Below are 25,315 nucleotides of genomic sequence, written 5' to 3'. Positions count from 1 at the left end.
TAACAAAAAAAAATAATTTCTTGACAAAATCTGAGAAAACAAATCGAGACAAGACGAACTGTAAAAATTTGTGACGAAATTAAAATTAGTATTCACAATTTTTTTGTACAAAATTGGTAGTCCTTATTTTCGATAAGGTTTGTGCCTCATATATAAAATAAAGACTTATATTATATCAGTAGCAATGCACATACCTTAAATTAATCAATCTTATTCATCGAAACCTTGCTTAAAAGTTGCCAAATATACAAAGAATTCCTAGAAAATGCTTTATTATGGCAAGAGCAAAATTACTTTTATTCGGAATAGACGCTTTAAGAGCAAACTAAAAAGAGCTAGCAATAATCAAAATATTTTTTTAAATTAAGATATATTTTATAAAGTTATTTTTATGGTAAACTTATGATGCTTCAACATAAAAGCAAGCATAAATCAAGAAAAGAAGAAAATTCCAATATATTAATATTAAAACAAACTACAAAAACTATTATATTCAATTTAATCGTCTTTGGCATCAATAACAGTATTGACTCGACGTCAGAAATGGGAGCAAATCTTGATCAATGTATCCATTGTCAGATTCCGTAATTCCTTCGGATTCTAGAGATCAGTCGTTGGTGTGTCCCTCGACTCAGTCCAAGACAAAGAAGGCTGAGATACAGCGAGTATGGAGGCAAAACAATGGGTCCAACAAATTCAAAAAAATATGAACAATCAGGTTTTCGCATACTGTATGATTATTTTACAAATCAATTGACATGCACTTCGTGATCAGCCTTTCAGAACAGTTGAGATCCTTGGCAATGGCCATCATCGATTTGAAGGGTTCATTATGAATATATACATATATATTTATTATTTTTTTTTTTTTTACAAATTTGCAACGAAATCTTGAGCCCTCGGGCAGTATGGACTCATATTATGATCAGTACGCATTACGCTTTTTATCCACTCATCACGTCATTATATTTTTTGTATCACACAACCTTGCCTCAGAAAATAAAATCTATATTAATAAAGGAAAGTTTGTCTGTCGATCACTCTGAAAACGAGTAACGGCAGGTCTCCCACTAAAAATCCCTACATTTCCCTACGCATACATTATGTAATATGTCATAAATGTGTTTATTTGTTGTTCACGTAGAAAAAAAATTGCTCAAATATTTAAATTACGCCCGCACGTATATAAACAGAAACTGTAATATTTGTATGTCCCAAATAATTGAATATTTAAATTATACTGTTAAATACCACGGAGTTCTAAGTGAATGGAAGACTGAAGACTTCTTTTCCCTAAAAAGAAAAAATACAGTCCTTAATGAGATTGAGTGCTATATTTTGGTTATAAAACTGATTCCACAAATATCTCCTGATCACTTAATTATTTCATCCAGGACGAATATTCCAAAAGTTCCTGGCTAAGAGTTATTTTTAGATGACGAAGTATATTTTTGATTATTGCTCACTCCTTTTTGAGCATGATGATTTATCTGTGAGATTATTGACAAATGAAGGGATTTCGATAATACAAGATACATCCACAGGGGATGGGGAACAAACTTCAAAAACGTTATATGGTGCCTGTTGCTGTTCACAGCAAATCTTACAAAATAAATCTCCACTCAGGCAAGGAAACGTCAAAGATACGTTGTAAAGCCACTACATCTACTAGTATATCAAGTGGAAATGAAGCCATTATTCAAACAGAGTAAGCTTTTATTCTAAAAAACGGTGTCATTGATTTCAATAACTGTTCAAATTGTCAATTAAACACATCCAAGTGACATACATTCAATAATAAAACTGAATACTTACTTTAATTTTACACGCTGTTAGAATTATCTCTATAATTCATTCCAATCTTCTTATTTTATTTTTTTTTGTCAATGTTAAGAAAGATCTGTTCTTTGTATCGTAAAAGACTTAAAAGCAAGCCTCATACTTATCCATGGCATTATAACAGAAAAAAAAAACCCCGAAAATTTACTGAGAAGATATTTTCACTGTTAATAAAATTATATACATCATCGAAGAAAAAGAGTAGCATGAAGAATTTACTTTTACTGAAATTTCCATTATGTTCGTGGTTTCTGTCTATGTAGCCAAATCACTGTTCTGAGACTAAAATGTAACTTCCGAAGCTCGTGCCTTCAAAAAATTTTCCCTCAACCAGTCAATAAAAAAAACTTTTCCAAAACTAAACTATTTAACAAAATTAATTGTAGCGTTAGTTGGAGTAATGTACTCTATTTTTTATAACGTTGTGTAAATATACCTTATCCATAATCTCATAATGAGGTTATAAAATTATTTCTTTATAGCTTGTGGTTTACTTCCACAAGTCATCAAGCAGTAATGTGCAAAAAACTAAGCTAAATGTAAAAGCAAATTCATTAATATATTGATTTAAAGAATTCAGAGGTATACTTTATTAATTATTTTGCTAATTTAATTTAAACAGTATAATAAATAAATAAGTATATTTTATTTATATAAACATGATAAAGAAATTTCAAAAACAAAATAAAGAAATTTGAAACACAAAATAAATAAATTTAAAATTAAAGAAATAATTATTTTAAAGTGTATCTATAATTTAGACTAGAAGAGATAGAAAATATAAAGGAATCAAGAGTATTTACCCGAGTAATATACCTAGGATGAATATTATATGTACGCTATGTGAATGAATGAATTATAGATCCTATTATTAAAAACAGCTACTTTAAGTAATTAGAAAGAACAAATCAAAAGGTTAATTGTTAAGGTGAGCTTTGATAATTATTGTCTCAGGAGTCAATAGGATGGAGGATGGATGTTCTGGGAGTAGAATGTTGGGGTAGTTTTTCCAAATTAAGAGATAGTTGTCACTTTAATTATTATTATTAAAAATAGCAGAGTTAGGAGATAGTTCCTATATTAGAATAAAAATAGCACTGGAGTGACAGATATATTCTTTCTCGAGACAGGTTAGAAGTCACTATCACGATCCTTGATTTTAATTTGTATCTTCATAAAAAATGAACGATGCTTCCATTAAAGAAGATGATATCCAAAGATTGAACCGTGATATCTTCCTCCAAACCCTGTACATTAAGGCAAGAGATGACTGTCTAGAATATAAAATTGAAAAGTAATGAATTAATTAGAACAATGAGTGGATGCAGATACCTATACTCTAATTTACCGAAGAAAAATCCATCTACATCAGAGATAAACTAGAACTACCGAGTAACTTTATTGAAACTCTTTCCTCAGATATGACTTATACTTACATTAAACATTCCGCCATCTAAATGAAATTGATACCACTTATCATTCTGTTAGAGATGAGTAATTTGTTTATGTTTATTAAAGACAAATCAGGGTTCCTTCAAAAGAGTAGAATACAAAATAGAGGTGAATTTATGATTAATATATTCAGGATTTTCAATAAAGTAGCCTTGAATAGAGGAAGATAACTCCCTGGGATTCTTATCGGGTCTATTATTTAATTATTCTTGCACTATATAGAAATTCATCAGTATAAGAGGATTCCATAAAAAAAACATTGAGCAACAGATGTATTTTTGAAGTGATGATCTACGAGATTGGAAGTCACCATACCGGGAATTTATGTAAGATTCTTGCTTCGAAGGGTCGAGATCCTGAACATCTAAACATCTTCTTTGGATATTTAAATGATAAATTATGGATTCATTGAAATAAATTTATGGATAAAGATCCATTAAACGAATGTTCTGTAGAACCTATTTATATAAATCACCGATAAAACCAAAACTACCGAACCACACAATTAAAACTCTTCCCTCTCATAGTTATGTTATGATTTATGAAGTATGTTTATCCTACGAGGTTCCGTGGGGATTCGCATTCGTAGTTACTAAAGAAAAAGAAAAAATAAACTTACTTAGGTATAAGGGAAGGGAATTATTTTCCTTCAATAATATAACTTATACCTACGACAGATTAAATTCCCTACGAGTGTCAGTACTGAGTAACGGGTGCACTGTATGAAGTGCCCACTTATGTATATCAAACATGTTTTGATATATCAAATAATAATGTAGTCGTATTAAGGAAATCCTGCAGGCTTGTGGATGTAGCATCTAATATGTAGTATTGTTTTTGTTATTGCTCTCTTATGTATATCATCATTTATATACATTTGCAGAATATGTCAAGATTTGAATTAGAAATAACCCCTATTATGTAAAAATGAATTAACTCGCGCAGGCATTTTGTATTTAGCAACCAGTGAAAAATGTTTATTTATTTTTTTCCGTTAGTGAGCTTTCGAGAAAGTAGAATACTCATCAGTCATCCCATCATATTAAAATCATACTATGTGCAAAAAAAAGAAATCGGTGAAAATTGCGATTTTGTTTTTATTTTTTTCGGTGCAAAAAAAAACTTCCAATGAAATATTGGATTAGTAAATAAATAAAGTTTTGTAGAAATTGTCTGGAGATTCGTTTGAATATATATTTATCTCATAAAAGTTTTTTCTCTTTTTTCCTCATTTTTCATCAAACTATTTATAAATATTGAATTTTTGTAAAAGAAATTCCACAAAACGATATATTCTGCATATATAATTTTATTTTTTCTAGGTTGTAGCTTCAGTATTTTCAATTTCCGGAACATTTTATTTCATAAGTTGTGCAATACCATTTATCGAGGGTTATTTTTTCGACAACATTATTTTTCGTAACTTTTTTGTTCTCGTTATTGCGAAAAAAAATTTTTGTAGGTTTGTGTTCCTTTTTATAATTCCAATTCACGCCATTAACATTTTTTTTTGCAAAATTAGTAGAAAAAAGTGCCTTGCAGTTAGTTGTCTTCGTGAATTCCGATTTGGCACAAAAAAATTATCCATATATGTTATTTCAAGTTTATAACAAATAATAAACTTATAATAATACAAAGGTTACAAGAGCCAAGAATAAGAGTGGGTTTTTTTATGTTTTTTTTTTTGCAGAGGGCCATAGTAACTAGTACCTAGTTTTCTCTCAATATTTTTTTTAATTTTCTCAATTTATTTGACTCTGTGATTTCTTTCTCCCTCTTTAGACTGAGCGAAGCCGGCTGAAACTTTACTAGTATTTTTATAAAAAGGTATTCTCTGTTCTTATCAAGGCTTTCCCCATTAAGTGTCGAAAGTCATAGCCAGTTATTTACATCCTACAGAGGACAAACTATAAGCCTATTCTTACATATTTTTAACTCAAACTGGGGCTCTACAAAAAATAATGGGTGAACTTCTTTCAGTAATCAATATTCTAAATATAATATAAATACTTTTTTATTTTAAGAGATGGTGGAAAATAAAAATACATCTTAAACACTCATCATAAACAAGGGATGAAACTTTTTAAGTCAGTGTCATTATTTAAACCAGTGCTTCTCAAACTTTTGACTATTTCTACAATCATTTAATTTAATTAATCAAGGGATATTTGGAATATCTTTTTTGTATATTGTCCTCCAAACATATAGTTAGAGTTGCATTAAATATGACCTAAATGCATGCCAGTTTTTTTCTAGTTAGTAATCGGAATAGTGTTTTTTACACAATAGTGAGAGTAACACCGATGATTTTTTGGGGGAGTTATTAGTGTAAATCCTTGTTGGATTCAGAGTAGAATTGATGATTGACATTGAAATCAATCTTCCCTATATCATAGCAAGATACGGAGTGGGGTTTGTGTTTATTTACTTCATCTCAAAGCAGCTTGCACCCAATTTAATGAAACGTCGTGACAGATCCGCTACTCTCCTCCAAAATATTCCTCAAATTCTCTGCATTAACAGGTTTTTTATTTATAAATACCGGCAGATCCTATTTTACACAATTCACAGTTAATTCACATCCCGCAGTTTGAGAAACACTGACTTAATCAATCAATTTTTTTTAAAACTTAATTTTTTTACAAGGTGCCTTTGCTCAGAATTGTTCATTACAACTTATTTAAGTTTAACAGAAGTATCTGGCATGGCTTGGAGTTATTATGTATCCTCAAGCAGTCGCACTTTGTTTTAATAATATACACATTTACTCCTCTTTTCTTTCTTAATATGACACGCTGAGCTTTAGCTACACACACTCATTGCCACATTGTTATTTATTATATCAAGTATTCTTGCTTTTCTAACTTCTAAGATATTAAGCTCACTTTAAAAAAGGATTCCTCATCTGACAAACTTTGCTTAATTCATGTAAATTGAATAGATTAGAGGAATCAATTAGTATGTGTCTTCCATCTTTTTTGTCTATCTGCACACAATGTTTTCCATAAAACATTAGCAACTCCTTTATCGACTTTCGATTTTTTTAATTATCTTGCCTTTTATTGATGTTCTAAATGTTGATTAATTGAACTTGAATTAGTTGCTTAGAAGCTGCTAACAATTTGCTACCTTTAAATGAATATTTCTCAATGCCTCCGACTCTAAAACCAGCGGCATAAATAAAAACAAATGTTTCAGAAATGGGATTTGGTCTGAAAATCTTAGACCGGTCTGAATCTGGTTATTATTTTAGTGGGCCAAAATAATTCGGTCCTTAATAGAACTACGATCTTGACCAGTCTTACCGAAAAATTTGTTTTACATCGGTCCCAAAGAAAAATTCGGTCTGAATCTGTGTCATTAAAAATTTGGTCTAGACTGATTCTATGAATAAATTGTTGATGACTTTATGTGGTTTTTTGTGATTCAAAATTGTGAATATCGGTACAATAATATTCTATGAATTGTAATGTGTTGCACAAATCCTATTTCGAGGGGTGAGGGTCAAATTGTCGTAACTTAAAAAATAAAAATAATAGTGTTACTGTTGATAGTTAATGTAGAAGTTTAATATTTAGTGGTAATATATAAAAACAAAAAAAAAATCAGACTTTTGAAACACATTTCTCAGATCCCTTTTATTGTAAAAATTGGAAAATAGTAAAAACGGATTTTCCATGCTTCATTATGTACAGAAATTTGTGAGTTAGAGCAATTTGACTATCAGCCCACAATTTGTAAAACTCATCTATAAGGACAGGATAAAAATGATTCTATAGTTTGAGATCGAAAAAAATCGGGGTTTATATTTGAGACTGAAAAAATCAGTCCACTTTTTTATATTCTAGGCCAGCATTAATTAGACTTAAATCGTAGGACATAGGAAATAGGAGTAGGAGTTGAAAATTGAACTGTCATACACGTAGGATTATAACAATATATAGGCATGAGCAGAACTTAAATTAATCTTTGTTACGTCGGCGTTGCTTGCTTTGTTCAATGCTGACGTTATTTTTGTAAGGGCTGTAATTGAAACAGTATTCTTGACATCTGACTCAACAATGCTGGAACTTTTAAGAACATCATTAGGCCAGAACCCTGTAGATCCATATTTAGCAATTCCAAGATTTTTTTTTTTGACCTTGGAAAATAGTTGAGTTGTCAAAAAATATGATAACAGAAAACAAAGAAAAAATGATTTTTTTTTTGCAAAATAACAGTGTTTAAAAATCAAAATGTGCCAACGCTAGTTATTCATCAAATTTTATGAAATTCTGCATTTAGCCTCAGTATATCAAACCTCAAGACTGAACAAATGGGTAGCAAGATAGAAAGAGGTTGGGAAAGAGCGATCACCCTAATATATAGTGCTCTCTGATGTATATGAAACATATTTTGATATTAAAAATAATAACGTTGGGTTATTGATGAACTATTGCAGACGTGTACATATTCAATCGAACCTGTATACAAGGTACACTGTATATATTGTGCTCCTTGATGTATATTACATACATATTTTGTTCTGAGAAATAATAATGTAGTCGTATTTATGAAATATTGTGGGCGTGTGCAAGAATCAATGTTTCTATTTGTTTTTGATATTGCTCACGTTCACATATCATAAATGATGTAATGTTAATATTTGAATAAAATATCAATCCTGGTATGTCAAAATGAATGTGGTATCGTGTTATTGTTAGTGAGCGCTCTAAAGACTAAAGTCATCGCATCATTTTAGAAAAATATCAAACTCTTATTATTCTTCTTTCATTCTTGAGGAGGTCACATATATAAATTAATTTAAAGATTGAGTTGTTACGTATGAGTGTGCTCATGAAAAAAAGCACAGTAGCCCTGAATTTTTTTTAGGAATTATCTTCGATACTAATAAAACTAAATTTGTCGCTTAGCTGACACCTAATTACTCCGGGCAATGGTGGATACAAATGCTTCCACACAATAACCATCATAACAGCTAAGCTGCTCTCCTCCCAAACACTCTACATTATTATTTTTCATTTTTTTGTACATAGCAAAAATGCTTACAATTTACAACTCTAATTATAGGTACATATAAATTTAATAGGAAATTACATTGTTTTTTTCTTTTCTTTTCAAAGTATATTTCGTTTCATTATTTGTAAATCAAAGCAATATTTAATAAAAATATACTATAATTTCCGGTGAGTTCGTTAGCATAAATTGATGTCTTTGTGGGAGCATATAATTTACTAATAGAATGTATTTAAAAACCTGTTTCCCTTCAACCCATACATAAATAATAAGATACCCAATATAAGTGTTGAGACATGGTTCAGGTCATATCGATCCTCGGGACCTGCCCTTAAAACTCTTTGTCCATGAATTTGTTCTCAAAATGTCGTTGTTTTATTTAATTAAAGAAGAGATACCAGTAGGATGGGATTTTGTAAGGAAATAACACTGCTTAGTGATTAGAAAAGCAGAAAACGGTTGATGTTATCGTTATTTTTTTAATACATAGTCTAAACTGTGAAATAATAATTGTATATATACTTCCCTTTGGGGGTAAATTTTTTTAGTAATGCATATTGAAATATGCGACAGCATAACTCCCTTTTTCTTCTTTCCTTTCTCCCTGTATAGTCGAAAACAATCAGTCTGTAGAAGTAGTAGCAGGTTGTGTGTGATTTCATTCTAGAGGCAATATTTTAAATTTCTCTTAAAAATACAGTTAGTCCCTATCATTAAAAAAAAACTGTACACAACAAAAAGAGGGAAAGCTGCAAACTTATTTGCGCCCACCAGTGAACCGACTTTAACATAGACAGCTGAAAAATTATAAGCTCTTAATTTAATTATATAGTAGTTACAGGTAAAAATATAGTTTTTAATTTGAAATAAACTTTACTTAACTTATAGTGACGATTGGGATGCATTAAATATTTTTTTTTAGCATTCAATATGTTAGGTTTAACGGACTGAATTTATTATTTTTTTAAGTGATTTTTTTACACGGATTTGGTCCAATATTTCGATCCAGACCACGGTCTTTAACTGCAAATAGATGTATTCCCCTACTCAGCCAAGAAAGAACTCATTTTAAGATCGAATCTTAATATTTCTTACAACAAATTTAAAAAAAAGTATCACACTGATTTAGGATTTCCAGATCAAACCCCAAAGTTAGAACAAATGTTCTTTGGGGTTTTATTAACAGTTGAAACCATACATATTTGTTAGATCTCTCAAGTTGTGCTGTGAATTCAATCTCAAGGGTTGGTATTATATATATTCACCAAACCACAAAGTCATATTTTTGGATAGAAAAAAATTGAACTTATATACAAACTTTGTTAATTATATATTATTAAGGTCTACTCATTCCATTAACCAATTGGTTGTTCCGTAAATAATTTGTGAAATAAATACGACAACAGTAAACTGGATTTCTCTAATTAGAAGTTATCTATGATTAAAATCCTGTAAACACAGAATCCTTTAGGATGTTGAAATTTTCTTTGATTGATTGAAAATTCATCATATAATTTTTCAATATATATTTAATAACTTATGGAATTAAAAGAATGCAGTTAAAGGTCGTCCGGATTTACTTGAACGACCCTGTAAGCTAAATTAGATTTTTTAAGGCATGTATTCATTTCAGCAAATGTCATTTCAGTGGCTTTTATATATAAGGAAATATAAACCAAGAACAATGACTTCTTATTAGATAACAGCAATGGTTCCTCGTATTGCCTGGAGTAATTGGGCATTTCCATAATATAGAAGATAGCTCCTTAAGAAATCATCAATGTTACTCTCCATTTTTCATTAGCACACTCACAAGTAACTACACAATACTTATATCAATTCATATGGCGAGTTCTCCCCTCAAGAATGAAAGAAGAAGAGTTTGAAAAAAATAATGTGATTGGATGACTAATTAGTACTTTCATGCCTATAACAAAAACGTTTCTAACGTTTCGTCCCTCGTTACCCTTGTCCTCAAATGATCTAACTTGTCATTTTTATATACAAATGACTCATACTAAGTGTATTTATAAAACTTCTTTATTTTACAAAAGTATCTCACTTATTTTATAAAATTTAGTTGTTTAGATTTTTTTTCTCAAGCAAAGGTCATAAAAATATCATTCAGGTTAAAGTCATAAATATCTTCACTTTTTTGTTGATCTAAGTAAACTAAATATGTAGTTGCAAATTTTGCTATGCATCAGTTGAATTTTTTTGCTGTGACACGCTAAAGGGAAGACTGATAGGCGGAAAGCTATTATTTATCCAACTACAAACATATTTCTTTAGGAAACGTAGATAAAGAATTATCATAAGCATTAAAAAATTAATGTTGACAAAAATTTTATTCATCTAAATTTGTTACTTACTGGGCTCAAAAAGCTGTAGTGTGTACTATATAGTTGACATCAAAAGAACAACATATCTTTTTCTAAAATAGAGTAAAATTTCTAAACTTTAGGAACATTAAGCTACCTCTAAAAAGTCTTCAAAAAATTTCAGAGTTAGCCAATGATATTTATAAACTAAAAGAAACCTTTTGGGCCATAAGTATATCATTTTTCAAATTTGAAAAAAAATAACATCCAGTCTAGTGTGGGACCTACGTTCATCCAATAACAGAAGATGATGATTACCTCAGCATCAATAATAAAAACTTTATGAACTGATAGAAAAGATTTTTTATAAAAGGAGTGTCATACCAAATAAAGAGCTCATTAATATAATTCTACAATTTTAATTATAAGAAAAGTTGGTAAAATGAGAATTGATGAAAAAAACTTGCCCGAAAAACTTATTACTGAAACGTGTGGACACGATTATTGAAATTTTGGAAATTCCCTACAAATAATATAAATTCCTTATATTTTTATCTGATTTTAGCTTAAAACATAAATCTTAATATATTTGTGGTTCTTTTGATTAAAACTGGAGAGTATATCGAATTTCATATATACTCGTTCCGTCGAGTAGATGGTCGAAAAAAGGGATCCAATTTCAAAGAACAAATTATCTTTGAAGATTAAAAATGTTCATATTAATTTATTTATATAGCAACTCACCTCATATTTCGTACATTTTTTATTTAATTAATACTAAAATTTAAAATTATTAGTATATGGTAGTTAGCTAATTATATCATTCTTATCAACCGTTGGAATATTGGATTTTGTATTAAACATTACATATTTTAAGAAGGTCGAAATCCTGGTAAGCCTAAAAACCATGCGTGAGAGAATGTCCTAGAAAATATAATAACTATAATCTAATGATATATACTGATAGACAAAGATTCAAATAATATTAAATGTTGATATGTTAACCGAAAACCGGAAACCAAAAATTAACATGATCACACTGACAATTTGAATAATGTTGGGGAGGAAAGCAGCCTAGCTTTTATGGCGTTTTATTAAATTAGCTGTTAGTCATGTTCAATTAACAATTACAAGAAGAGTTCAATCTTCAAATTTCATACTTTTCTAGCCTCTGCTAATAGAAATAACGATATACTATGGTCAAGGGTGAAAATCAATTTTGGAATAGGCATGTTAAAAAAAAATAACTCGAAAATCAACATGATAGCCCCGACAATTTGAAAAATGTTTTGGAGGAGAGAAAGAATAATGCTCTGGGTGTTTCATTAGATCAGCTACAAATACTTGTGACAAGAGAGGAAGGAGAAAATCATATAAAGAATTTTATTTGCTAGAATGTCGATCCCAAATTCTACTCAGGGTCCAACAAGGACTTACAATTATAACTATGCAAAAAAATGCAGTGTCTTTTATGTGCACACACGATAGTTCAAACAGGCTTTGAATATCATTGAATCTATTTAGGGAAATATGTTCACTACTCAGGAATTAAATAATAATGACAACTGCTTAGGAAAACAAAATTCTGTTTTTATACTATCAATTACAAATTAACGGGCCAACTAAAAATCACAGCAAATGTAAAATTTTTACGAACAATAATATATTGCAGGTTACTAACACACACTTTATTTTTTACACTCGCAAGGATTACGACCCTTGTCACATCTCTAATTAGGAAATTTACAACTTAGGAATATATAATTTGTGCTCATTATATCAACATTAGAGTGTTCGCTATTTTTTAAAGTTGACCAAATTCAAAATTATCATGGATCATGAGATGTGTTTGTGTGTTGGTAATGACTTCTTGTGCCATCAAAAACCGTTACCCTCCCCCTGGTCAAAGTTTCAGCGTTCCAGAAGTACTTCAAAATGAGGCCAAATTAAAAAAAAGAAAAAAATCTTATTATAATTAAGACATAATAAAAGAAAAACTTATTTCATAATTTCTTTGAATTTGCTAGTAATTTTAGTGTGAGAATTTAATATCTGAGAACTGTGTGATCTATGAACTAACAATGCGGCAGAGAGGGTGTGTAGCTAAAATTCACTGCGCCATATTAAAAAAGAAAAGAACAAAGTAGTACATATACATATATACTATTAAAGCAAATTTCATTAACACCTATTAACTCCCAACAATACCGGATATTCCCGCTATTAATAGTAAAATAAATTGAATTGAGGAATAATGGTCTGCTTTTGGGGTCTTTAATTTATTTTTAACCTTTCCTTAAAAAAGTCCCATAGCTAAAAATTTAAAAATTAAAGAGGAAAGAGTGTCAAGAGGTCTAAAACTGACTGACAAAAATATTTTATTCTTACTAATTGGATAACGTTTGCTTATTTGTGTTTTTAATGTTGATTAGAGTGTTCGCTATTTTTCAAGGTTGAACAAACTCAAAATTATCATGGATTAGGATATGTGTTTAGGTGTTGGTAATTACCTCCTAATTTATTTTTTTCGATGCCGTCAAAAACCTTTATCCTCCATCCGGTCAAAGTTTTAGTGTTCCGGAAGTACTTCAAAATGAAATCAAATTAAAAAAAAGAAAAAAATCATGACCTAATTAAAGTATAAGAAAAGAAAAACTTATTTTATAATTTTTTTGAATTTGTCAGTAATTTTTTAGTAACTATTGACGGCATTCAAATATAAATAATTAATTATGGATTTTCTCTATTTATTCAGCTATTTATGTAATTAAATTTTTTCAAGAACAAGATACAAATAGCAATAAATATAAATAGTTTTTAAATCTTTGAATAATCAATAAATTAATTCATTAAATAAGACTTTTAAAAGTTTTTATTCAATTTTGATTTTGAGTGAATTGTTACAATTAAATTTTTTGTGTCTTTTCTCTTAATCATATGTTTTCTAGGATTCCTTTGTTGCTGATGCTATATATCTTTCAAGGATTTGAGAATCATAATTTAAATCTTCACCTTGTGCACATTTTAACAATTCATTTTTTGTTGTATCAAATATTAGAGGATGTTAAATTTAGTAATTTTTTGGATTTTTATTCAAGTTTATTAAATCTAGGTAACTAATTAGCTATTTTTTGTTGCACAAAATAATTTTCAGGCGCTTTTTGATAAATAAAAAGAGTTTTCAGCCTTCAAACAGCATTTTGCAGATCCCTCAAGCCATTAAAATCTGAACAAGGTACTCTAACATTGACTATTTTTTTTTTTTTTTGTGCAAATAACAATATATATAAATTAAAAATGCCTATAAAGGAGGTATTTTAGGGCGAGAATTACGAATGTATTCATTATTCCATCGTTTGTTCATCGACTATTAAAATTCAAAATTGAGTAAAAGCTTTAGGCCCTTCATTAGCCAGTGTTTAAAAATGAAACCATTAGGTTTTTTTTTTGCAATTTAAGGATCATATGATCATATGATCCATCATTTGATTGAGTACTGTATCTTTTTGTAATTATGGAAGGTGGTAACATAAGATAAAGTATAAATGTAGAGGACAAAACAAAAAAATTCCGGGCTTTTGATCGATCTACTTTAAATTAATATAAAATAGTAATTTTTAAAGATTTATGCAAAAACAAAAACTGAGCTGCAAATATGATCATTAAAACATCTGTTGGACTCAAATACAGCCTCGATTTGGGCCCTGAACCGCACACACGTCCTGGAATCTATAGCTTGACCTAAATTTTTGCATTCCATGGCGAAGGAGTCAATCTGATACTTCTTAGTGGTGTGAGGGCCTCTGTTGACCTATGAATTCAGGTAGGTCCTCATAAAATAATCCATTCGATTATGGACAGGGGAGCCCGATCTAAGTTGTTGCATTCCAGGACAATTGAGTCGATCAGGGAATTCTTAGTGGTGTGAGGACCTCTGTTGACCTTTGACTTAGGTTATCTCATCCTGCTGTGATCGGGTACCTCCTCTATTGTGATCACTTTCCAAAGGTCCTAGGTCTCCACAAGATCCCTTCCCAACTTTACAACCCTTCTTCTGTTGATCCATGTTATATTTGAGACCACAGTATTGCTTGTACTGAGATTGTTGTCCCTCAAAATTATCATAACACCGCACCTTGTCTTCTGACTCTGAATATACAATAGGCTTGAAATCTTCTGTTGTTGACTCCATGGAGGTTTTTTGGCTACTTTGTGAAACTTCTATATTTATACTTCACCATAAAAAAGGATTGGAAAATTTCTTCACCATATATGTCGGAAAATCTGGAAATCTAAAGAGCTGAATTTCGTTGTTATACTCTGTATATAAAGGAATATGTCACTCAATTTTGAGACTCCAGTCTTCAAACTCATATTCTAAAATGTTAAAAAAGATATTTTTTTAACATATTTTTTCATGTAAATTCATATAAAAAACTGAAAAACTGAAAAAAAAAAAATTATAAAGCACTCTTTCATTTAAATTGTATAAATATTTTTTTTTTTTTTTTTTTAATAAAAAAATGAATACTTGTATAGTGAACACCTAAAATACCCCTTAAAATTATGTTTTAAGTATACGTCCAAAGTTATTATATTGTAAAATCTTTGACTACATTTTTAATTTGAATAATCGTTTAACAAACAAAGGAAATATTAACACATTCGAATTTCTTCATTCTACAAAAAAATTGTTTGTATAGAAATCAACCTGTCATCTTATTTATAATAACTGTTTCGTCGTTTAAAACTGAAAATTATTTAGTCCTTTACAGTTCAGAGTGTCCTAAAAAGTTACTAAGTTCGGTCCTCAGTTCGGGTACTGTCACGGATATTTCTTTTACTCAGTTCTAGTTGTAATATACCTTAGGAAAGACAGTCTTAAGAAATAGTCCCCGGGACTGATTGGACGGGTCGTAAGACTGGACTCGACTGTACCGAATATGTAAGGACTGACAAAACAATAATATGTATCCTTTAAACGGATTAAAGTTATTTAGTTGGAGGTTGATAATATTTCCTCTAAGGTATTCTAAAAATTATTAGAATCTAGAGGTATTTCCCAGAATTATTAAGCGTCGTCGAATTGATCAATTTCACCTAAAAATATAGAAAATAACTACCAAAGAAATCCTCAGTAATGCTCATTGTTTTCAATGACTACAATCACACGTAATTTGTCATTACATAGATGTTCTCTCCTCCAGAATGTAGGATTATGAGGAACAGCTTGAAAAAATATATGATGTTATGCCTGATGCACCAGGGAATACTTTAGTTTCTAGAGCACTACCTGGCTTAGCTTTAGCTATACACGCTCGATGATACATGCAAAACACCTGCAAAATTTCATTTATATGTCTATATTATTATTTCTTAGATTAAAAAATGTTCATGGTATACATCAGAGAGCACTGCATGAAGTATACCCTGTATACACATTCAATACAAGATACTTTAAGAGATTTGATTAATATGACTATATTGCTAGATGAAAAATGCCTTCTTTTCACTCAAATATTTATACATACAGATAAACTTTGCTTTATTTATATAGATGATCTAAATTGAATGTTAATTCTTATATTTTCAATTTTTTTAAACTAGAGTCGCAATATCACGATGTCTTTTACAAAACTTCCGTCAGTTGAAGAGGAATCCACGGCCCCAAAATCCAACGTTAATAATAATTTGAATATCAACAATAATGGCATCCGACACAACCTATCCGTTTCTGCGAGTTCGTCTAGTGAGAAAATATTTTTATCAAAAGATTATCAGTACTTTTCCTCGGGAAAGATTAGTAACACACAAAATTACTCTACTCGTCCTAAATATTTCCGCACGTCTTCATGCAATTTGGAACAAAGAATCGGCAACATGAGGGAGAGGCGTCTTAAAGGGATGCAATCTCTAAACAGATCTTCTTCTTCGCCAACCACATCCAATGGAGAAACAGAGTGTAATTCAGAATTAGATCTACGCAAATTTGGATCCTCTTCCTCAAATCAACTCAATTTTACAAGACAAAGCTCAATCTCAGACTCAATTGATCATTTCTCAATTTTATTTTCCATTCCTCAATTACTTGTTTGTTCAAATCTTCAAGACATGATGGGAGGATCAAAAAATAGCTCTAGACCCTACATTCAACCAAACGAATACATGGACAATATACTCTGTAATATTAGTCTTGTTATGAAAGAAAGGTAAAACTATCATAACGTCATTTATAATAAATCATACAACAAAATAATTATTTTCTCTTGAAAGTCAATGATGAAACTTGTTTTAATGCCCAAAAGCTTATATATAGTTCATAAATTATTACACAACGTAAAGATGTCATGTTTATATTCAAAAAGTATATATTTATGGATTTTATAAAGCAAGAAGACGGAAAAATTGAAACAGTTCATAATTGATTTTACAATTTATGGCTCCTTTTCAACTGATTTTTTGGGACTTTACAAGTTATATATTTTGAATAGCCATCTATAGCTTGATTAATAAAGTTAATCAAATTATTTTTTTTTTTGTACCATTCACAAACGACGTGCTCACATACGGGAAGTTGTCCAGCCTAAAACTACGTCTATCCTCGTTGGACAGTGAGGGTCAACTCAAACACCACCTAGACCTCCATAACGAGCCTAAATGCCTTAAATGCCGTCACTAGGAATCTGGTCGTAAATAAAGAGCTTTAACAATCAATTATATTACTTCTGTAGAACCATTTGAACATATGATTTTTTTTAAAGTATAGGAGCAGAAAAACCTCCCTTTCCGTACTCCTGCAAACAAAATAATCTCACCAAAGTTTCAAAATTATGCAAGGAAACAAAATAATAATTTTTGAGAATATTTGGACCATAGAGATAAAATATATAGACTGATGATGTGAAAAAGTAGTTGAAACCGTCAAAAAATAAGAAATAGTTGACCAAAACATTCAAATTGTTTTAGTTAGGTATGTTAAAAACTAGTGATGGAACAGTTCAAAAAAATTTTAATGCTCATTCCAATTCATGAATAATTTAAATAATAGTCGAAAAATACCATTTTGCTATAATTTTATAAGAGTTAGAATTGATAAAATAAATCACCTTCCCTTATTTAATGTAAATGGTATTTATAGTGATGTGCTGCGAGCGGAATTTTGCCGCATGAGTAATTTTGAGTTTCTAAAAAAAATCTCTAGGAATTACGAGCTTTACTCATTATTCGTTTAAATACTCATTAATCACCCTAACACGTTTGCTCATATGTCAAAAAGTTTCATTGATTTTTTAAAAACAATGAAACTTGTCATTTAAAAATTGTTTTCCTCTTCGGCTATTTCAATAGTGCAAAAAAAACAAATGCTACAGTAATAAAGTATGTCTGCACCTTAATAGTGATAAGTTTAAAAAGAGAAAATGAATAACTAAAAAAATATAATTATATATTTATGAAAAAAATGGCTTTAAAATCCAATTTCATTTACCTATCTACATTAAGAGCACTATATTTCTCTCGATATTTTATAATATAGGGAATAAATTTTTATTTTCAAATATACACACTTATGTTTTATCTATATTGCAATCAATCATGAATATATGCAAATTCAATTTTCTTAAAAAAAATAATATTACATATACATATATATAGGTAATGAGGAAAATGAAATACTTTTTTATCAAGTTACTTTAACACTTTATCTCCTTAATTCTGTATGGCATCTCGAAACATCACGACGAAAAAAAAAACCCCAGAAAAATGGCCAAAAGTAAATTGGTAGTTTGCTTATTCTTCTTCACTATGGACATATTATTCATAAAAAGGGGATCCGTGTAAAGAAAAAACTGAGTATGGCAATTAAAAAAGGAAAAACGTTTGATCCGTTCTTCTCTTTTGTTCATTTTTAATAAATTGTGGGGTGTTAACATCTCCCTCATAATGAAAAATTATCTTTGATGTAAATTGATTTAAAAATACAGAAAAAATACATATATGATTTTAAATATAATTATAATATTTTTCTTGTACTAATAATATGTTTGATGGAGAAGGCTCTCTTCTTTATAGGACTTATTCATTTTCTTCCACCAAAATCCCAAAACAGGCAGATGATATTAACAAGGACCTTAATTAAGCAGTACTAAATGTTTCTCTCCCGCCTCCTCCTTGCCCTCTTAGACAAATCCCATCACAAAGTATTTAATACTTGCTCTCAGTTTAAAAATACCTCATTTTTATTCAACCAATCAATGTTCAGAACACCTATTAATGAGGGATAAGTCAGAAGCATACACAACTAATAACAAAATTAAATGTCATTTTTATGTCAGGGAAGTAACATTGTGTTATAACTAGGGATGGGGATTTGGGAGAGCGCAAGGAAAATGGTTGAGGAAGACCAATACGATCTTTAACGTTAACACCTGTTATATTATTTTGGAGGAAGAAAATGTATTGCTGCTAAACCTAAAATATTTCAAATAGTTTTAGGGGGCGAGGGGGCGAGGGGGGGAAATATTGCAAAAATATATTTAAACATTTATATTATCATTTTATTATATATTTTTTTATTTCACGGTAATTCATCGTTTATAACACAGGTATTAACAACACAAGAAAAATATTTTAAAGAATAATAATAAAATATCAATATAGCCAACCGTTTTTCCTTTTTATAATCTTAAATCTTTTATTTGTCTCTACAATTTTCCAATTTAATAATAATAATTTTTCCAAGAACTAACTCAGAAGGTGTAAATTATATATTCCAAAAAATTACATTTTTTGGGAATAGCCGTGATGTTTGAAATGTGTTTATCAAAACTTTAATGTTTGAAATTTTTTACCAAAAAATTAAAGTTATGGATTTTTTAATGCTTTTGAAAAAAGTCATGGATTTATTTTCCTTTTTTTTTTTACAAAAACTGTGGATTTTTAAATTTTTTTCGAAAAAATACCAAGTTTTGGATTTTTTTCTAAAAAAAATCTAAAAACAAAGACCACCCAAATTATAATACAGTGAAGACCCTTACTATTATAAAACATTGATCCTTCAAAAAAATTACTTTTAACCCTCAAAAACAGTTTTTACTTTATACTTCAAATAAAAGTTGACAAAAAGGATGTTTTTCCCAAAAATAATTGTCATTATATCATAAAAACTAATGTATCAATATTGTGTCAATACTTTTTTTATGTTCAAGACATATGGCATGTCTCATCTTCCTCATCCCCCTCCCTCTATTAAAAAATAATCAAAAATAGGATCTGACAAATAACTTAAAGTTGTGATTAAACCAGTTCTATGATGTTTGCAAAATGACTTTTTGCCCTGGGAACATTCGCCCTTTTTATTTATTATGGGAAATATATTTCCCATAATAAATAAAGGTTTAAAATGGGTCCCTCCAACCCCACTTGAAGTCATTTTTGTCGGAGAAAAATTAAACAACACAACCGATTTGTGTTTTTCCCACAAATAAAAGAGTGATGTGGCCTTTGTCTCCTTGGAATTTCTAAATACAGAGTCAAGTCACAAAATTCCTAAAAGTTGAAGAGACAGCAATGACTGTGTTTATTCAAGCTTATTTGTTTGTATTTTTTCTTCTTCTTTTTTCTCCGATAAAGTACAGCGGTAAAAAAAAACCCCGGTTCGAATTCTTTATATAAAGAAACAACATTCATTTAACATAATATTGAATTAAAATACCCTCATTTTAAGTTATTCCATGTAAAAAAAATGAATTACAAAGGAATTCAAATGAAGGAAACCCCATTTTAAGCCCAATATAATAAACACGAAGAAATATTTATACTTTTATAAATATACGGGGACAAAAATTCCTGAGGTAAATCTTCCGGGCACTGATTGAATCTATGTAGATTGACTAATTAAAAAATGAAATAAAAATTACAAATTGCATATTTAAAAAAGGAACTCATTTATAGTATCCTATATTTCTGTGGAGTGTAATTTCTTCAAAATTGAACCTTACAATAGATTGGGATCCAATTTTGAACTGAAAAAGCCATATCGTATATGCCCTAATTTTTTTTTTCTTGTGTGGGCTTCCTAGATCTCCCCTAAATATTATTATAATTAATCATTGTTCTTCTGATGTATATTGTTCTTCCATCTTTCAATACTAAATATAAGAATAAATCATAAAGACCCTTTCCTTTCGCAGGGGTTTAAATCAATTACCTCTTCCTGATCAAGACATTGGTGTGGAGTTATTTGATGGACAAATGACGGGGCTTACAAATTTATCACGACGAGGCAATGCTATTCTTCACGCAGAAAAGGACCAAATCATACTTAGTTTCACACTTCAGGCAAGGGATTTACGGGCAGCCTACTCATGGAAGAAACAAAGATTAAAGTAAGTAGGAAAATGCTTAATGAAATTAGACTTATTTTTAAATTTAAGACTCATGTTTTTGATGTTTTCATAGGTAGTTGTAGATTTATGTACCTTCATATGTTGTCATTACTATTTGTTTGTTTTTTTACTCAAGGGATTTTTTTTTTCTCTTAGAAAATGACTTAGTACAAACAAACATTCTATACATTAATAAAGGTAAAGAGTTCACAAAAAATGTACTTAATAAATGAAGATACAACAAACTGAAGGGATGTATAATAGTTTCTCCGGAAATTATTAATAAGCAGGATCTCAGGAAACCTATTTTTTCCCGGTCAATATCCAGTCTACTAGTAAATGATAAATACTGTAAAGTTTTTCAAAATATGATTTTTGGGTACCTCAAACCCTTGCCTACAAAATGACATATAACATTGTTACTCACAGAAAGATAAATTCACATAGTTTTCATCATGTGTTCAGTGAGTCCAAAAAACTTGTCCATTTCCGTAACATCCGTAACGCTGGGTATTTTGTCACTTCTCTCAAAGTCCATAGGCTCAAAACATTTCATATTGCAGTCTTATCTTTATACCAATTTGTTTAACTAAAATATGTATATTCCATTTTCTAATTCAAATCAATAGCTGTTAAACTTAGTTTCCAAACTTTTCTCCGAATGCAACATCTATAACGCTGGAATTGCTCATTTACAACTTTATTCATCATTGCCATCTAATGGGTGTCAATTTATTGTTAAGATGTCAGAACTAGTAATCAGCCTTGGTTTACGAGCACATACAAGAGACGGATATTGCTCTTAATTCAAATTATTAATGTATTATAACAAAAATACAAGACAATTCTAATGATTAGTATTTGAAAAAGCTTAAAATAAATAATTAATTTTATTAGTAATTGTTATTTGACAAATTTAAAAAAAAAAACTTTTCTTGGATTATAATTGACATTGTTTAATGCACTTATTTCTTTTATTTTTGCAACAGTTGGCATAAATTATTTATAAATGTTTATTTTATCAACATTATTTAAAAATATAAATAATAGGTGTTTAAAGGTAGAATGTAGTAGTTATACCATTATGCAATTAACAATGGGATGTAGGTTTTCAAATATGACACACAGGAACCCCCATAATTATTATTCCGCCTTATATACTTTTAGCTCTCTATTAGTGATCTTATTGAACTAAAATCGACACCATTTAAATGACAAAGTTTGCCATGAAGTATTCTCCACTTGCGGCCAGTACCTTTCTCATCCTCTCTCTGACTTTGGGACACGCCTCCTTGATCTTGGATGTCTCCAAGATAGTGACCCAGGTTATGCAGAAATTGTCCTTAAAACCCTGAATTTGACCAGCTTATTTGAGGGTGTCATCCCCCCATTCGGTTTTTCCACCGTTGGACTTAAGGACCCTGATCATCTTCTGAATTATCTCCATGTGAGGCCATATGTCCTTGCCAATCACTTTTCCAAGCCTAATGTATGGCTTTGATGACTTTACTGCAAAAGCTTTGGTGTTATTGCTATTGGAGTTCACAACACGCAGATGCCACGCTAAAAATGACCAAAATCACTAAAATGTTTGCCCAGGGCGTAATTTTTGGTCACCTACTAGGACTCATTTGAACGCTATTTTTTTTTCTTTTTGTTCACCCTAAATTCTACTCTGAGTTCCACAGTCACCACAATAATAACTCTGCAACAAACCATCAAGATTACTCTCTCTCTTTTAGAGCAAACAGAAATGTTAAATCAGGTTTTGAATATAATTTAATGTTGTCGAAAACAAAAATTATTATGAATAATAATGACAACAACTTAGAACAAGAAAATTCCCTCTGCAGATTACCAATTTCATAAAAACGAGAGATCTAAAAAATACACCCAATTTTAATCACTAACTATATATATGGATTGATGTTAATTGGTTATATTTTGAATCTCCCCCCATTTTTATGCCACTGACAACCAAAAGAGGGAATTTTCTTCCCCTCAGCTGCTGTTATTATTATTTAACTCCTGATTAGTAAACATCCTTTTGTACTACATTCAATTATTTTCAAAACCTGTTTTTTGAACATTCGTAATTGCTCTTAAGAAACGGAGAATAACCTTGAGGATTTGTTGCAGAGGTTATAATTGTAAGTCCTTGATGGACTCAGAGTAGAATTGGGGATCGACTTCGGAGTAATTTTAGCAAATGTCCTTGTTTATTCCCTTCTTTCCCTCCACTCTATTCACAACTGTTATGGCTGATCCAATTAAAGGTTTTCATAGATAAGCTGCTCTTCTCTAAAATATTCTTAAAATTGTCATGGTTACAAATGTTGATTTTCGGTTTCATTTTTTAACATTCTCAAAAGGCTCACATAACTAACCATATATTCAAGCTGACATAAGTGTATAACTCAGTTTTTATAAATTAAATTAAAAAATATTTTTCTTTGCCTAATGCCTTTACTCAAAATCTAACTCAAACTCGACTCAGTGTTCAATTAATCAAATTCAACCGATCTCGATCGGTATAACAGGAATCCGTTACTAGATCGTACCTATTATATAATTAGGTCACGTTGAAAGAAACTATTATTTGTAAAAAAGGTTTATTTTCAAATTATAGGTATATAACCTCAGCTGACTGAGTTCTTTTTTTTATTTCTTTCAGAGGAAAAGTTGTTGCAATATTGAATCGAACCATCCTGAATGTACAGATCAAACAGTGCTTCTCCTCCACAAAATCTCCTAAAATACATTGTTAATAATACTTTAATTCATTTCAAAAACCATACTAAATATATTCTTCTATATCAGTGTTTCAGGTTCAAGAAGTAGATGGCATTCAAGTCACAATTTGTGGACTAGGACCCCTTAATTGGATAATCAAAAAAGCACTTCGATCCCTCCTTCGGAGACACGTTCGATCATGGATAGAAAATGACTTGAAAGAAGTATTACAAAGAGAACTATATAATGTGTCCATAGGTGATGAATTATCATGTGCCTTGTTCTACAATAATGAGTCTCTCTATCATCCAAACAAAAAAGTTGTATAAACGCGAACTTTGTGCAAACTATTCATATTTGAACTTGCAACTAAAAGCATATACATACTTTTCATGGTAGGATGTCCATCAAAATATTATTGGAAATATCAAAAATTATGTTTATATTGTTAAATTAAAAAGTATTTTGGTAGAAATATATTGATCATAAATAAAATAAATCTATTTAGAAATGTTATAACATCTTTTATAAGTAGTATTGATTTTGAATGCATATTGGTGTAGCTCGACCCGGGGTTTTTACATCTATGATAAATTCCTGGCAAATCTTACTTTTAATTATTTTCTAAAATGTCACGACGGTACCTCACTAACAGAAAAATATAATTGTGTTTTGTTCTCAGCTGTCGACATTTCCCCCCTTACCAGTGTTCTTAACATTAATTGAATGAATTCAAATTAGCTCTTGATAAGCTGAGAATAATTCCAAACAATTATTGATTAATACTGAGGGGGAATAGAGTGAAGCTTATTGTTTAAATGTTCGAAATATGAAGTTTTTTTGGGCCTCAAAATGTAATTTGTAGTCTTTAAATATTACTGGCTAAAGTAGAACCATTTTGAGAAATATTTAGTGGAAGCTTAATGGTACAAAAGTTTTGAGCCCTTGACAATTTTTCAGAAAAATTGTGATTTTGTTTTGATATAATTTAATTGCTACACGTTAGGGTCGTAATGGACTTCTTGATGTTATAGGTTTCTTGGGACTGATACCTGCGAGGAAGAGATTGCACTGGCATTTCCTTTTTTTTATTACTCAGAGATTTCTACACATAGAGACATGGGATTAAAACAAAACTTGTTTATTATGGTTTCAGCTGTCTTTAAGTTGCGTAATGAAACCTCTTACTTAAAAATAACTGGATGAAGTCTTAATTGAATGCTACTACAAGTTTTGGGTCCTTAGTTGGAAAGAATGGACTAACTGCTACCAACTGATTTTGGGTCTTATTTCTGCATTTTATTTATTTTTTTGGTTAGGAAAGGCTGTGAGATACCATAAAAGTACTGAATTAATAAGCTTCCTTTATATAAGTACTTATATGAAGAGTTGAATACATATTATTGAAGAATTACTTATTGGGATAGTTTTTATCAATTTATGATACTGTTCACAAAAAATGATACCAAACAACTCACATATAACATAGGGAACATATGATTATTTATTTATAACTGCACCTTGGAATGTAGGATTGAGGATCTATCACGACTAGCTTAAAATTTATTT

At 29.9% G+C, this 25,315-nt stretch overlaps 1 protein-coding gene across 2 annotated transcripts in view; it reads left to right on the top strand.

The window, feature by feature from the left end:
• Positions 1–24,265, top strand: part of LOC121129082 (carbohydrate sulfotransferase 4) — a 151,531-nt gene extending 127,266 nt beyond the window's left edge. For both annotated transcript variants that reach the window (XM_071893120.1, XM_071893118.1), the window contains 3 exons: positions 20,819–21,013; positions 23,688–23,776; positions 23,834–24,265. In XM_071893120.1, coding sequence (XP_071749221.1) covers positions 20,819–21,013; positions 23,688–23,776; positions 23,834–24,075 — 526 coding nt within the window. In that variant the 3' untranslated portion in view covers positions 24,076–24,265. The remainder of the gene's footprint in view (positions 1–20,818; positions 21,014–23,687; positions 23,777–23,833) is intronic.
• The last annotated feature ends 1,050 nt before the right edge of the window (positions 24,266–25,315 follow it).

This window comes from Lepeophtheirus salmonis, chromosome 1 (assembly GCF_016086655.4).
Source record: "Lepeophtheirus salmonis chromosome 1, UVic_Lsal_1.4, whole genome shotgun sequence".
In the NCBI taxonomy this organism is placed as follows: Eukaryota; Metazoa; Arthropoda; class Copepoda; order Siphonostomatoida; family Caligidae; genus Lepeophtheirus; species Lepeophtheirus salmonis.
This window is presented reverse-complemented; position numbering and strand designations above follow the sequence as displayed.